At 40.4% G+C, this 12,850-nt stretch overlaps 2 protein-coding genes across 2 annotated transcripts in view; both read left to right on the forward strand.

Annotated features, from left to right (window-relative positions):
* LOC117815723 (dynein heavy chain domain-containing protein 1) overlaps positions 1 to 11,709 on the forward strand; it is a 29,348-nt gene extending 17,639 nt beyond the window's left edge. Inside the window, exons 27-44 of the mRNA XM_034687604.1 lie at positions 297 to 411; positions 525 to 705; positions 800 to 896; positions 1,144 to 1,251; positions 1,411 to 1,602; positions 1,753 to 2,163; positions 2,272 to 2,683; positions 3,038 to 3,136; positions 3,724 to 3,900; positions 4,163 to 4,341; positions 5,800 to 6,825; positions 8,076 to 8,250; positions 8,377 to 8,454; positions 8,827 to 9,052; positions 9,839 to 9,930; positions 10,013 to 10,162; positions 10,421 to 11,037; positions 11,149 to 11,709. Of these exons, the coding sequence (XP_034543495.1) occupies positions 297 to 411; positions 525 to 705; positions 800 to 896; positions 1,144 to 1,251; positions 1,411 to 1,602; positions 1,753 to 2,163; positions 2,272 to 2,683; positions 3,038 to 3,136; positions 3,724 to 3,900; positions 4,163 to 4,341; positions 5,800 to 6,825; positions 8,076 to 8,250; positions 8,377 to 8,454; positions 8,827 to 9,052; positions 9,839 to 9,930; positions 10,013 to 10,162; positions 10,421 to 11,037; positions 11,149 to 11,559 (4,746 nt within the window). The 3' untranslated portion in view covers positions 11,560 to 11,709. The remainder of the gene's footprint in view (positions 1 to 296; positions 412 to 524; positions 706 to 799; positions 897 to 1,143; positions 1,252 to 1,410; positions 1,603 to 1,752; positions 2,164 to 2,271; positions 2,684 to 3,037; positions 3,137 to 3,723; positions 3,901 to 4,162; positions 4,342 to 5,799; positions 6,826 to 8,075; positions 8,251 to 8,376; positions 8,455 to 8,826; positions 9,053 to 9,838; positions 9,931 to 10,012; positions 10,163 to 10,420; positions 11,038 to 11,148) is intronic.
* fam20cl (family with sequence similarity 20 member C, like) overlaps positions 1 to 12,850 on the forward strand; it is a 51,579-nt gene that overhangs the window by 36,203 nt on the left and 2,526 nt on the right. Inside the window, exon 8 of the mRNA XM_034687628.1 lies at positions 12,729 to 12,810. Coding sequence (XP_034543519.1) covers positions 12,729 to 12,810 — 82 coding nt within the window. The remainder of the gene's footprint in view (positions 1 to 12,728; positions 12,811 to 12,850) is intronic.

Raw genomic sequence — 12,850 nt, forward strand, 5'->3', positions numbered from 1 at the left:
TAACTTCATTAAAGTCTCATCACCACCTACTGGTGACAGGCAGTACTGCAATGTACTCTATGCTGATAACTGCACGCGTATGCTCACAGTGTCAGCCTAGGCCTCATAAAGTGCAGCACAGCAACACTTGCTGCACATCAGGCGGTGGCGCACATCAGGCGGTTTTGCACATCAGGCGATGGTTGCAGGTTTTCGAGGGCCTGTTCATCGCAGCTTGCGACTTTAATTGACTTTGTTGTATTTCAAATGTAGATTTAAGCAGTGAAAATTGATGGACTTTATCCTTTGTGATGCAGGCCCAACTGACTAAGGCCCTGAGTTGCAGTTGCTGTGTGGAGGTGTACCAGCCTTGGTCCAATCAGTCTTTAGTGGAAGTTGCTGCTCAGTACCTCAAAACCTGTCCCCTGCAAAGTGAGTAACACAACCAGAGTTCAGTCATACTCACTGTAGTGTTACCCAGTTTTACTGACAGTGTGACTTCAAGACTGTACCAACACACTTCCTTTTCTACTTGTTTTATTTAGTGGAGAGAGGAGGGTCAGATGTCAGCCTGTCAGCAGCTATGGCAGGAATCCATCAATCTGCATGTCAGTATGCTTCTGTCCTCCTAAAGGCCCAGCCTTTCAGCCCTCAGACTTACCTGGAGTTCATCACTCACTTTGGTTACCTCTGCAAACACCTGCACGAGCAGAGCCAAGCCTACAGGTAGTTCTTCATCTGGTAGATAAGCAGTAGTTCTCAAGTATACAAAAATGCATGCTGATGTATTGGGACTGTTTTTTTTTTTGTTTTTTTTTAGAGTTGCTCTGTCTCATTTGGACGTTATAAACAACACAGCTGTGGAGTATAAGCAGGAGTTAATGAGACTGCAAGAAAAGGTTGCTGAGACACAGCAGGTAATATAGAGATACTCAGCACATGCAGTTCAGTAAAATCAATACTGGGTATAAAATTGCAACCGCATTGACTGCCACAGTTTATATACCACAAGAGGTAATTAATCACCACAGCCAAAGAATGAAGAAATATACGGTCTGACAAATAGATTCAGTGCACTTCAGAGGCTTTGCTGACTTCTTGCAAATTACAATTGTAGCTGTTTGCATAAATCTCTGTCTTTCTCTCTCTCTCTCTTCCCTGTAGCACGAGAAAGAGCTTTTAGCAGCTTTAGATTACCAGATGAGCCGACTTGAAGAAGCCCACAAGACATGTGTTGAAGAGGAGAACAAGCTTCAGTGTCTGGAAGAGGAGGTAAATCATTTTATTTAAGTCATGTTCAGTGTATAAAGCAATCGTCATCACATCAAATATTCCATAACTCTATTTCCATAACTCTTAGAACATTTAACGTAGAACACATAACAGGAGTGTTAAAGAAACTGATTTTAATGTTACAAACTGTTGTCCCAGGTGATCCCTGTTTTCATGTTAGGCCTCAAACTTCAGAATTTCCTGAATCCATCTGACCTGGAGGAGGTGCACCACTACCGAGACCCCCCTGATGGAGTGGTGAAAATAATGGATGCCATTTGTTTGCTGTTTAATCGTCCACTAGGCTGGGAGACGGCTAAACAGCTTCTTGGAAAGCCCAACTTTTTCCAGGTGTGAGGGGAAAATATTTGTGTTTGGAATACTTTTTATGATACATATAATCCAGCAGTGCCATGCCATTTTTTTAATTTTACAATCAGCAGTGGTTTGAATTGATATAGGAGGCCATTATGTGATTGCGTTCCTGCTTATATCTCCTAGGAATTGGAATTTTTTGACCGCCACACTTTGACAAATGAGCAGCTGCAGCAGCTCGGCCAGATAGTTCACAGTCCCCAGTTTGCGCCAGAGTCTGTATGGGAGGTGAGCAAGGCCTGCGAGTCCCTGTGTCGATGGGTCCAGGCGGTGTATCAGTGCTCCTGCATGCAACGAGATCTGTTGGTCAAGCAGCAATTTGAAAGAGACGTACGCAGACAGCTGTACCTGGCAATAGAGCAAAAGACAGATGCAACCCAGTGTCTTAAGGATGTCAATCTTCAGCTGCAGCTGGTTCGAAATGAACTGGAGGAGCAAATGCTGGAGCTGCACGAAGCTGACAGTAGAGAAAGAGAAGCTGCCAGAGCAGCAGAACTGTTGGAGACGCATACAAGAGGCTTGAGGGCTGCTGCTCAGGTAACAAAGAAAATACAGTGTGTGCACATTAAGTCATACTTTTCATATATATTATATATATTGAAATATTTCTCAGTATGTCAATGACTTTCTCTAATCTCCCTGTAGGAGGCACAGTTGAATTACCAAACTCTGCCTGGAGATGCCCTTATCCTGGCTGCAGTCGTCTCTTACCTGGGCCGCTTTGCACCTGACACACGCACAGAACTGCTGAGCAAGTGGAGGGAGCTGTGTCAGACTGGAAGCATCAAACTAAACCCCAAGGATCCCCGTACTCCTTTGTTTACACACTCTGACACTGAATCTCTTCACCCCCTTCCTGGTTTCCCCATCCCTGTGTCTCAGAGGCTGCAGCTGACAGTAAATCGGGCCCTGGGGATACGGCAGGATGCTCCCTCTGACAGGGTGATCGTAAAGCTGCTGCTATGGGGTTGCAGGAGGGCCTGGGTTCAGCACTGGCCTCTACTGGCAGACACCCAGCAACATCTAGACATAAACTCTGGAAGGTGGCTCATCCCAGGTAGGTCCTTAGGAAGCAGATAAACAGACAGATCCAATAACAGATGATTTGTGAACTTTTTTAGAACAAAACCACACCAGCATGGACAAATCTAGAGTTGTCTGTGCTAACCTAATAACCAATGGCTGTTGTTATTTCCCAGAGCAAGAATGTTCTCTGTTAATTTAGTTTGCCCAGCACTTACAGAACCCCTTAGTGTTCACTTTTTTGTAATTTCAGCCTTACAAGCAATATGCAAACAGCTTTACTCTTTTATTTGTTTAGAAAAATAACGATAACAAAGCCAAAGTGAATCTTATGTAATTTGAAAAACTTGAAACCAGTGCAGTAAGCAAATAGTGTTCTGCTCTGCAGGTGTTAACTCCATGCTCGAGAAGGAGACAGAGTCTGAGATGGTGGTGTGTGCTGATGATCCAGAGTTGCTGAACAAGCTGGACCAGGCTGCAGTTAAAGGTGACTACAATTATTACACCCTCAGTCTTACATGCCGTGCTAATCAAAATTCTAAGAACCGTTAAAAAATTGCAGGAATTTACATTTTGCACTGTTGGATCTTAAGAAGGTTCTAAGTCGAACTTCAAAATGCAAAAAGAAGAAATGGGAGGGAGACAAAAAAAATTGAGTTAGCAATATATTGCAAACAACTGAAATAGGCCGTTCATCAGCAGATCAAAGGTTTACGACTACAGCCTTTAAAAGCCAAAATCTGCACAAAAATGTTGATTTAATGTCATTTTTGTGCAGATTTTGGCTTTTAAAGGCTGTGGCCGTAAACTTAAGATCTGCTGATGAGCAGACTATTTCAGTTTAACTGTTGTTTGCAATAAATTGCTAACTTTTTTTTTCATCTCCTTCCCAATTCTTCTTTTTGCATTTTGAAGCTCAACTTAGAACCTTCTTAAGATCCAACAGTATACATTTGTGCAATTTTCAACTGGTCTTAAAATTGTGATCAGCATTGTATAGTTAAACTTGGTACTGGGTTATTTTTGTGCAATTTCTAAGTTTGTTATTTTCCATTCTAACTGTTGTGTTTGCAGGTTTAAGAGTCATGGTAACTCATGTGGAGCGTGCTGTTCCCAGTCCATCGTTTCTGGCCAGATTGGCACGTCCTGCTGGATGTCGCTCTCCAGGCTTTCAACATGATATCCAGCCAACCCACCGTGAATTCAGCCTCATCCTCAGCACAAACCTGCCTGCCAAAATGCTAAATAATGGTGAGAAATATTTGTAGAGTCAGTTCACAGGGTTGTCCATGTTTAAGTCTTGCTTGTTGGCAAATGTTGCCTCTGCAAATTACTTTTAACAGGTTATATCACACACTGCATATTTCTCCATTTATGTTACTCTGAGTGCAAAGTCTCTTCATCCTTTTATGAGGTATCTATAAAAGAGAAATAAACACTCTCTGAAATCATCTTTTCTTCTGACTCATCTGCAAGCAGTGGCTTACTTTGTGTTCTTTCTTTCGTTCTGTAGATATTCATCCATCCATCCTTGCTCAGGTAGGCGTGGTTGACCTCTCTCTGAGCTCAGAAGAGATCCAGGAGCTGCTGCTGACACAGCTGCTGCAGTCTGAATGTAAAGAGCTGCTGAGTCAGCACTTGCGGTTCCAGAATGACAAACAGTTGCTGCAAGAGAAACTGGTGTCAGAAGAGGTAACGAGACCTTCTTTTGTAATCTTATAAAGCAAACACTGTTTCTGTTGGTTATATAGTCTAATGCAATCTAGGGAAGTAGAGTTAACTGTGCGGCGGTTAGATAAAACAGGTGTTTAAGTGTGGATGCAAAAGCACAACCGGAGGCCAATGAAGCAGTTAAGTGGATTTATTGAAGGGGGGAAAAGGGAAGGGATCCAGGGTGCATGAGGAGGGAAATCCGAGGAGAGGTGAGGGCTTGAGGAGTAGGCTGGTGAGTGAATCCAGGGAGAGAGTGTGGCAGTGATTGGGCGGTAACACTGGGGGCTCGTGGAGGCACTGGAAGAATGGAGGACAGTAGAATTAGTCACTAGTAAAAACACACAAAGCTGGAAATAGAATAGAATAGAATGTACTTTATTACCTATAGGTGGAAATTCAGGTGTCTGGCAGATAAAATTATTTAAAAAATCACATAAAACAAGTAATTCAGGTGTCTGTCAGCTCATATCCCATTGGTTAGAGAGTTATGAAGCCTAATGGCTGCAGGGATGAATGACTTTCTGTATCTCAGTCCTGCAGCACAGAGAGATGAGCCGCCCACTGCAGCTGTTTCTCTGGTCCACAAAGAAGTTGTGAAGTGGATGATCTGTGTAATTTAGAATGGCCTCTAGCTTCTTCTGTGTGCATCTCTCCACCACAGTCCCCAGTGAGTCCAACCTGGTTCCAATCACACTGCCAGCTCTTTTCACTAGTTTGTCCAGGCGCCTCGCATCCTTGTGTTTTATACTGCTTCCCCAGCAGACTGCAGCATAGAATAACACACATGCCACCACAGACTGATAAAACATCTGCAGCATCTTTCTGCAGATGATCTGAGCCTCCTTAATAAAAAAAGAGGCTGCTCTGCCTTCCTGTAGAGTGCATCTGTGTTAAGGGACCAGTCCAACTTGGAACCTTGGAATGATTGAACAATTGAAAATTCACGAGAGAACTCTAGAGAACGGGACAAATTACCACATCAGATGCGGGAATAATCTGTCACTGGAGAAGCATCACAGCAGGGCTTAAATGCAGGTGGTGATTGCAGTTAATCAGGTGCAGGTGTGAAGGTGCAGGTGGAGCCTCCCAATCTCTCTGTGAGGAAGAGAGAGAGACTCCACACAAGAAAACAGCTTCCATAAATGCCAATTTAAAAGCCAAAAACATGTTGCAATCACCACAAACTGTGCACTTCTTAACAATGCACCAAAATCATTATGGACTTTGACTTGAGTGCTTAGAAGATCTTAGAAACCTTGTTAAGCAATTTTTCACATGGTTGTTGTGTATTTTAAAGTCTAAAGTCATGTCATTATCTAAACTCTCACTGCATTTGGTCTATTTTTCTTGTTAAAAGCCATCATGCTGAAAAATAATCAGTCCATTGCTTTGCTTTTAGCTGCTGTAAATCAGATGACTCTACTCTATTTTTTCTAGGACTCTCTGTTAGACCACATCCTGCAGAGTAACACCCTGCTGCTGAAGGACTCTGATGCGCTCTCCCGCGTGGCTGCTTGTCAAGTAGAGATGAAAAAGCTGCAGGCTGACATCCAGCAGCTGAGTGATGAGCTGGAGCGCCACGAGTCTCTGCTGGCCGTGCCCCGACAGCTAATGAGGCTGGCTGCTGACCTCTACCAGGCTCTGCAGGGGGTGTCCCGTCTCTCCACCGCCTACCACTTTTCCTTAAATAGCTTCTTTTCAGTTATGCAAGAGGCCTTCAGTGTGAAGGGCGGGCCACTAGTGCCATATACCGTTGGGAAAGTGCCAAAGGAAGTAATAACAGAGGTCACAAACAGGATGGTGACCCAGCTGCTGCTCCAGTACCGGCCTCTCCTCTTCAAGAGTCATGTTGCTGTCCTGAAGCTGCTGGTGTCTGTGACTCTGCTCCAACACAACCATCTGTGCTCCGAGGCTGAGGGGGCAGCTTTCATCAGAGGCCTTCAGGATATGGGACATTGTTTCCCTGATATAAAACCCTGTCTCTCTCCTCCTTCTATATCACCATCCACTAGTGTTCTGCCTAGCTGGATACCCCCTCATACCCACCCAGAGCTCCTCTGCTTGGAAAACATGCCAGGTTTTGAAGGGTTGGTCGCCTCGCTCTCCCGTTACCCCACACAGTGGCAGGAGTACCTGCGGTTCCCATCTTCTACTGTAGCAGGACCCGTTCCATGCCGCTCTCACTCCCATCTATCCTTGCTTCAGCGGGCTCTCCTCTGGAAGACTATGATCCCAAACTGTCTGGGGGGACTTGGTGAGGCCATGGCTGCCCACCACCCTTTCCTTCCTGCACAGATACAAAGGACTGAGGCCCCTCATGCAGGGAATCCTACAACAATCCTACAGTTTCTTGTTAAACACAGGGGACCCATCATCCTCCACTCAAGTGGAAATGAGTGGACGAGCATTCAGCCGCTTCCTTTGATAAACAAACTGGCTCGCTGTGGAGCAGAAACAAAGGAGGTAACACACACTGTTTCACTTTGTTTAAGTGAAGGGTTTGAACCAATCAAAACATGGACTTATTCACATTATGGCTATTTTACTTTTGCTTCACACTCAGGATGGGCAGCTTTAATGCTTTTATTATTTTGCACTACAATTTTGCAGGTTGAAGGTGGATGCATGAAGTATTTGAGACGATACATATAATTTCAATGCTTTTCAATTCATCAGAAAAATAAAGACTTTTGACTTTAACATAAAGGGACACATTTCCAATCAGTGATAAGACACTTTTAATAATAACTACTGCTTGATACTAACTCTAGCATTCAGCCACTTACTAGCTTATATTACTTCATCCCATAATTTTGTGTAGCTATCTGAAGTCCTGAGGGTCTAATGTCACTTTTAAATGTCTGCGGTATGAGATTTGGCAGCAGACGGACAACCAAGTCCATTGTTTGAAAAAAATCTTAGGGAAGAATCAGTAGACAAAATAAGACAAAACCACACTACAAAAGGAAATGATAGAAAGTTAATTTATCTTCAACCACTCTTAAATTAAATCTAGAATTTTGGAACAACTCCAAAACTTCTCAAAATAAAAATGTCAAAGTCCCACAACACAGTCTTCAAAACAAGATGAAACCCACTGTTATGAAATTAAAACACACACACACATTTAAAGGATGTAGGGTTTAAGAAAGAGAGAAGAGAGAGCGAGAGGGTGAAAGGGAACAGTACTTGAGGTTTAAGGGAATCCCCCATTAGGGGAACCACATGCAGGTCCTTTAAGTGTGAGTAAAGAGTCCAAGTTAATGAAGTTTATCATTCTACTGGATGGAAGAGATGAAGTGGTAGTTTAGTTTCAGAAGTCTAAAGTGTCACCAAATAACTTCAGGAGTTTTACTCAAGCCTTTATTATTATATCCTGAATCGATACAAAATATGAAAGTAAATCGTCTTTAATAGAATAAGAAATATGGCTGATGTTTTCCCTGATTTTCACTGTTCCTTGTCTTATCTGTGACAATCAATAGAGAACAATACTGTTGTGATGATCAGTCAGTCACTCTACATTTAAATGACTACGTCCTGAAAACAGAATCAGTCCAAAGTTGAAATGATAATCAGTGTCCCATCCTGAACTGAATTTCAGAGGTCAATGGCTGCTGAGAGAATATGTTTTATGTGTTGTTTTCTTTGAATATTTGATGTTTTCTTATACTTTTTTAACATCTTGTGTTTTTATGATGATTCTGTTTCAGATTCAGCTCAAAGTCATTTCTTTTGGAGCTCTCTGTGACAAAGACGTCATTCTTTCAATGCTAGATGAAACAGCTAAAGATGGCCACTGGTTGGTTTTCAACAACTGTCACCTTTTGGAACGATGGGATGATGAAGTCGTGGCTCGCCTCAGTCGGTTAGTCTCCTCTTTAAGAGGTAGGTGGTCCATCAAGCATCAACTATTAGGCGTCATTACATTTTGAAACACCAGTTTCCACCCAGTCTCTTCATTTATGTGTCTTCTTTTCTGACCTGTTACTTTCCTGCCTACTGATTGCACAGAGGAGCAAAGCCTGATTCACCCAGGCTTTCGTTTATGGTTCATAACTCAAGAATGTGCATCATCATGCTCAATACCAGGTAGGTGTTTTTATATTATAATACATTTTTCTTTTAAGGTCAATCACCACGGCTGCATACATGTGGGTTGAATGAGTCTTTTACCACCAACACCACCACCAAGCTTTTATGACTTCTTAATGCAGAGGCTTATTAGTCTGATCATGACTTTGTAACATCACACTCACATAAATAAGCATTTAGGCCTTAAGGCAAATCAGCTTAAGAGTTACACACACATTGGTACAATCTTAACTTTTATTGCTCATCATTGAACAACATGATTTTTCCTTCTTTTGCTTTTATAAAAAGAAAAACAACTGTTTCTCTCAGGCATGCTCAGGTAATAATAACTTTAGATTTATGATTATTTCTGCTTTTATTCTCAAACAGGTGCCGTGCGAATGTGCGCCTTGCCTCTGGTTTCTGACTCTGCCTGGGATCTGGAGGAAGAGCTGAGCAGCTCTTTTCAAGAAGCGGTGTCCATCGTGCAGAGTGAATTACTGTCTGGTGTCACAGCAGAAAACAAGGAGCTCCTCCTCCGCTGTGCTGTCTTCCACTCAGTGTTACTGCAGAGACAGAGCTATAAATACTTAGGCCAGGGGAGAATCTACAGTTGGTGAGGAAATAGACCAACATACTGTATTTTGAGTAGATATATGGTAGAGGTGTTGTCTCATCCTCAAATATTGTGTAGTTGGGTTTACAACAAAAGCTGAAACCATGCATAACTCTTATAACTCCTATTCTTCTTCTTCTTCTTCCTCTTCTTCCTCTTCTTCTTCTTCTTCTTCTTCTTCTTCTTCTTCTTCTTCTTCTTCTGCTTCTTCTTCTTTTTCTTCTTCTTCTTCTTCTTCTTCTTCTTCTTCTTCTTCTTCTTCTTCTTATGATTATGATTATGATTATTATTTGCAATGTTATTGTTAATGTTATTATCACAATTACTATTTATATTATTATTACTATTATTATCATTATTGTTATTATTTTTGTTACTACTATTATCATCATCATTATTATTATTATTATTATAATTATTATCCTTATTGTTATTGTTATTATTATCATCATCGTTATTGTTATTGTTATTATTATTATTATTATTATTATCATTCTTCTTCTTATTATTATTATTATTATTTTCTTCTTATTATTATTTTTATTAGTATTACTATTATTGTTATCATTGTTGTTATTATTATCATTATCATCATTATCAATTTTTATTATTATCATTATTTTTCTTCTTCTTCTTCTTATTATTATTATTATTATTATTATTTTTAATTTTTTTTATTATATATATATATAGAGAGAGATATTTTATTATTATATTTATTATTATTTTAAACTGGACGTGTCATGAAGGACACATGAAGACTGTCTTTGTGTTTTTGTTTGGTAGGAGTCAGAATGACCTCCTAGCTTTGATGGATGCACACTTAAGTATTTCCACTCTCTGCCATGACAAGACTCAAGCTTTGCACTACATAGCAGGTGATGCAGCTTTAACACACAGTACTATCACTCTTCTTTATTCACTTCATCCTCTGACCTTCTTCTCCCCTTTCATTCACAGTCAATCTTGTGCATGGGGGCCATGTACTGGACTCTGCGGATTTGGAGGCGTTGGAGAGCGTAGCACAGACATGCTTCAGGAGCGTGTCACCTCTCTCAGGCAGTGGACCACAATCCCTCTACGACATTATAAGCAACTCTGGCAACTTTGGTAACCAAATCACACATAATACAAATCAAATAAGTCAAATGATTATACAGGGAACCGGAGAACATTGATCACTGTCCACCTTTTAAAGATTTAGCTGAGGGACCTTTTTATGTAGAGCAAGCAACAACATTAAAGCACTAAAATGTGACTGCTCTCTTTAAGATTACAAACTGTAATCATCAAGATGTAGGTGCTTCTGTTTTGTTAAGTCTTCTATGTAAGAACAATGTATTGATTGTTGCTGTGTGCTTTCCACAGATTTGTCAGGACTGCTGCAGACTTTGGAGAGAGATTCAACAAACATAAACGACCCCCTTATGCTCGGCTTCAGTGTTGAAACGGCAGCTGAGATGAAAAAGATCAATAGCCATCATTTGAATATTTTACTTCAAGCCTCCCAGACTCCTGTGAGAGCAGTAAGCAGTTTGTGCCTCCAGCAAAACCAGTCTGCCTCACTGCCAGCCTACAGCCAGGCCAGAGACAGACTGCAAGGTCTGAAAAGTTACCTTGCACACAAGAACGACAGCACAGATTCAAATGCAGGAGCTGTTTCTCCCAGTCCCCTCCGCGACTTCCTCCAGGCTGAGTGGGATGAACTGATCGATGGGGTGTCCTTGCTCCTCTCACAGCTCCAACAGCCCGTTCGATACGGAACGGCCACCTTCACTCTCCTCCTTGAGTTCACTGACTTGTTTCGCCTGGAGAGGAGGGCAGAGTTACTCAGCGCTTACCTCTTTCACCTCAACACTTCAGATCCAGCTGGTGCCTATCGACTATCTGCTTTCAAAAATGCCAGAGGCTTTCTGGGGGCAGTCATTAGAGAGGCTGCTCGAGCAAATCACAGAAATATTAACGACGTAGTCCTTTGTTTTCAGGTAAAGCATACAAATTAAATCAAGTTTGTAAAACCAGATAATGAAGACACGTTTCTGTAACTATGTTCAGTTGCTGCACATTGATTACTTGCATTGTTTTCTTCCCTGCAGGTTCAGAGTGACAGTACAAACACAGCTTCACTTCCTGTGGATGCTGTTTATTTATGTGGCCTGGAGCTAAGAGGAGCACTGTGGGATACCCAGCAAGGAGCCATACAGGACAGTATCTCTTCACAGCCATGCTCACTCCCCCTTGTTTGTGTTAAGGCTGAAGTCAGACGCCCAAATACCTCCAAAAATATTTTCTCTTGTGAGGGTTCACCTACAAGGGGTGCTCAGGTTTCACAGAGTTCTGCCCCACAGATACCTCTCTATCACTGCCCACTCTATCTGGATACAGACCGGGGGAGTGGACACTGGGGGCTGGCAGATGTGAACATTATCACTACAGTTCCTCTTCATGCCGAGCTTAATCCAGTGTTGTGTAGTTTGAGAAGGGTAAGACTTGTGAGCATGCTCTGACGAGACAAGCTGATTAAACCTGCAACTCTGGATTGATCAGAAGTGGGATACTGATAAATAACCTTGTACATGTATTCTTCATAAGGAGCCCTGCTTACATGTATATATGTACCCTTCTGTAAATGTTGCATAAAGCATTTTTGTATTTCATTATCTGTTATGTTTTTTTTTAAAGAGCACACACTTCAGTGTTTCAGCTGATCCTCAAGGCATCACTGTTGAATGTAACGAGGTGTGGTAACTACATTCAACAGTGAGGTCATGATTCAGTGTCAAGCTTTGTACACATATCTATTTGGGACTGGAATGACTTCCCCTCCTCCTTTCATTTTTCTAGTATTGTATTCTTAATTCTAATGTATGTATTTATTTACTGTTGAGTGTTGCTTTAATTATTGCTATGTTGTGAGGTGACCTTGGGTGTACAGAAAGGCGTCTATAAATAAAATGAATTATTGTTATTATATATATCAGCTGTTTAGGGCTGGATTTTGGATATGTAAAAGCTGTAGAGTTATTATGATATGCTTATTATTCACAAGAAGAACAAAAATGTCCCCTGAATATATTTACAGATATTCTCCGGTCAGTGATGTGTTAACAAATATTATATTATTTGCAAAGCTTATTTAAAAAGCTGCTTTTCTAAAAAATACAGCAATAAGGCTAATAATAGAAAAGTAATAATACATAACAATAACACATTTATTGAAAATAAAATAATGAATTATTATTGTATTAAATTTGTTATTTTTATTTAATTAATAATAATTATTATTCATTTATCTATTTATTATTTATTATTATATTAAATTTGTAATGTATTATTTATTTTTATTATTTATAATTTATTTATTATTATTATATATATATATTTAATTATTATTATTAATATTATTTGTATTTATTTAATATTGTTATTCATTATTATTATTATTATTATTATTATTATTTTTATTTTTTATTTTTTAATATTATTATTTATTGAAAATCTTTTTTTTTTTTCTCTAAAAAATGTCTAAATTACATTTTGAAACTCGTCCAAAAGTTGTACCTCCACATAGCTTAACTTGAATATTGTGTTGACCATCACATTTTAGCTGTATACATTCTATCACAGAATATTTCTAGCAGAAATGCACTAAATTCCCCTCCCCCTCCTCCTGCAGGTAACATGGACAGGCACCATTATGAAACTTTTGAGAAGTTCGGCAACCATACCTTCCTAATACATCTTGACAATGGCCGAGCGTGAGTATGTCTTGTTAGTTAAATTGTGTTTCCATTACTG

This window comes from Notolabrus celidotus, chromosome 7 (genome assembly GCF_009762535.1).
Source record: "Notolabrus celidotus isolate fNotCel1 chromosome 7, fNotCel1.pri, whole genome shotgun sequence".
NCBI classification, from domain to species: Eukaryota; Metazoa; Chordata; class Actinopteri; order Labriformes; family Labridae; genus Notolabrus; species Notolabrus celidotus.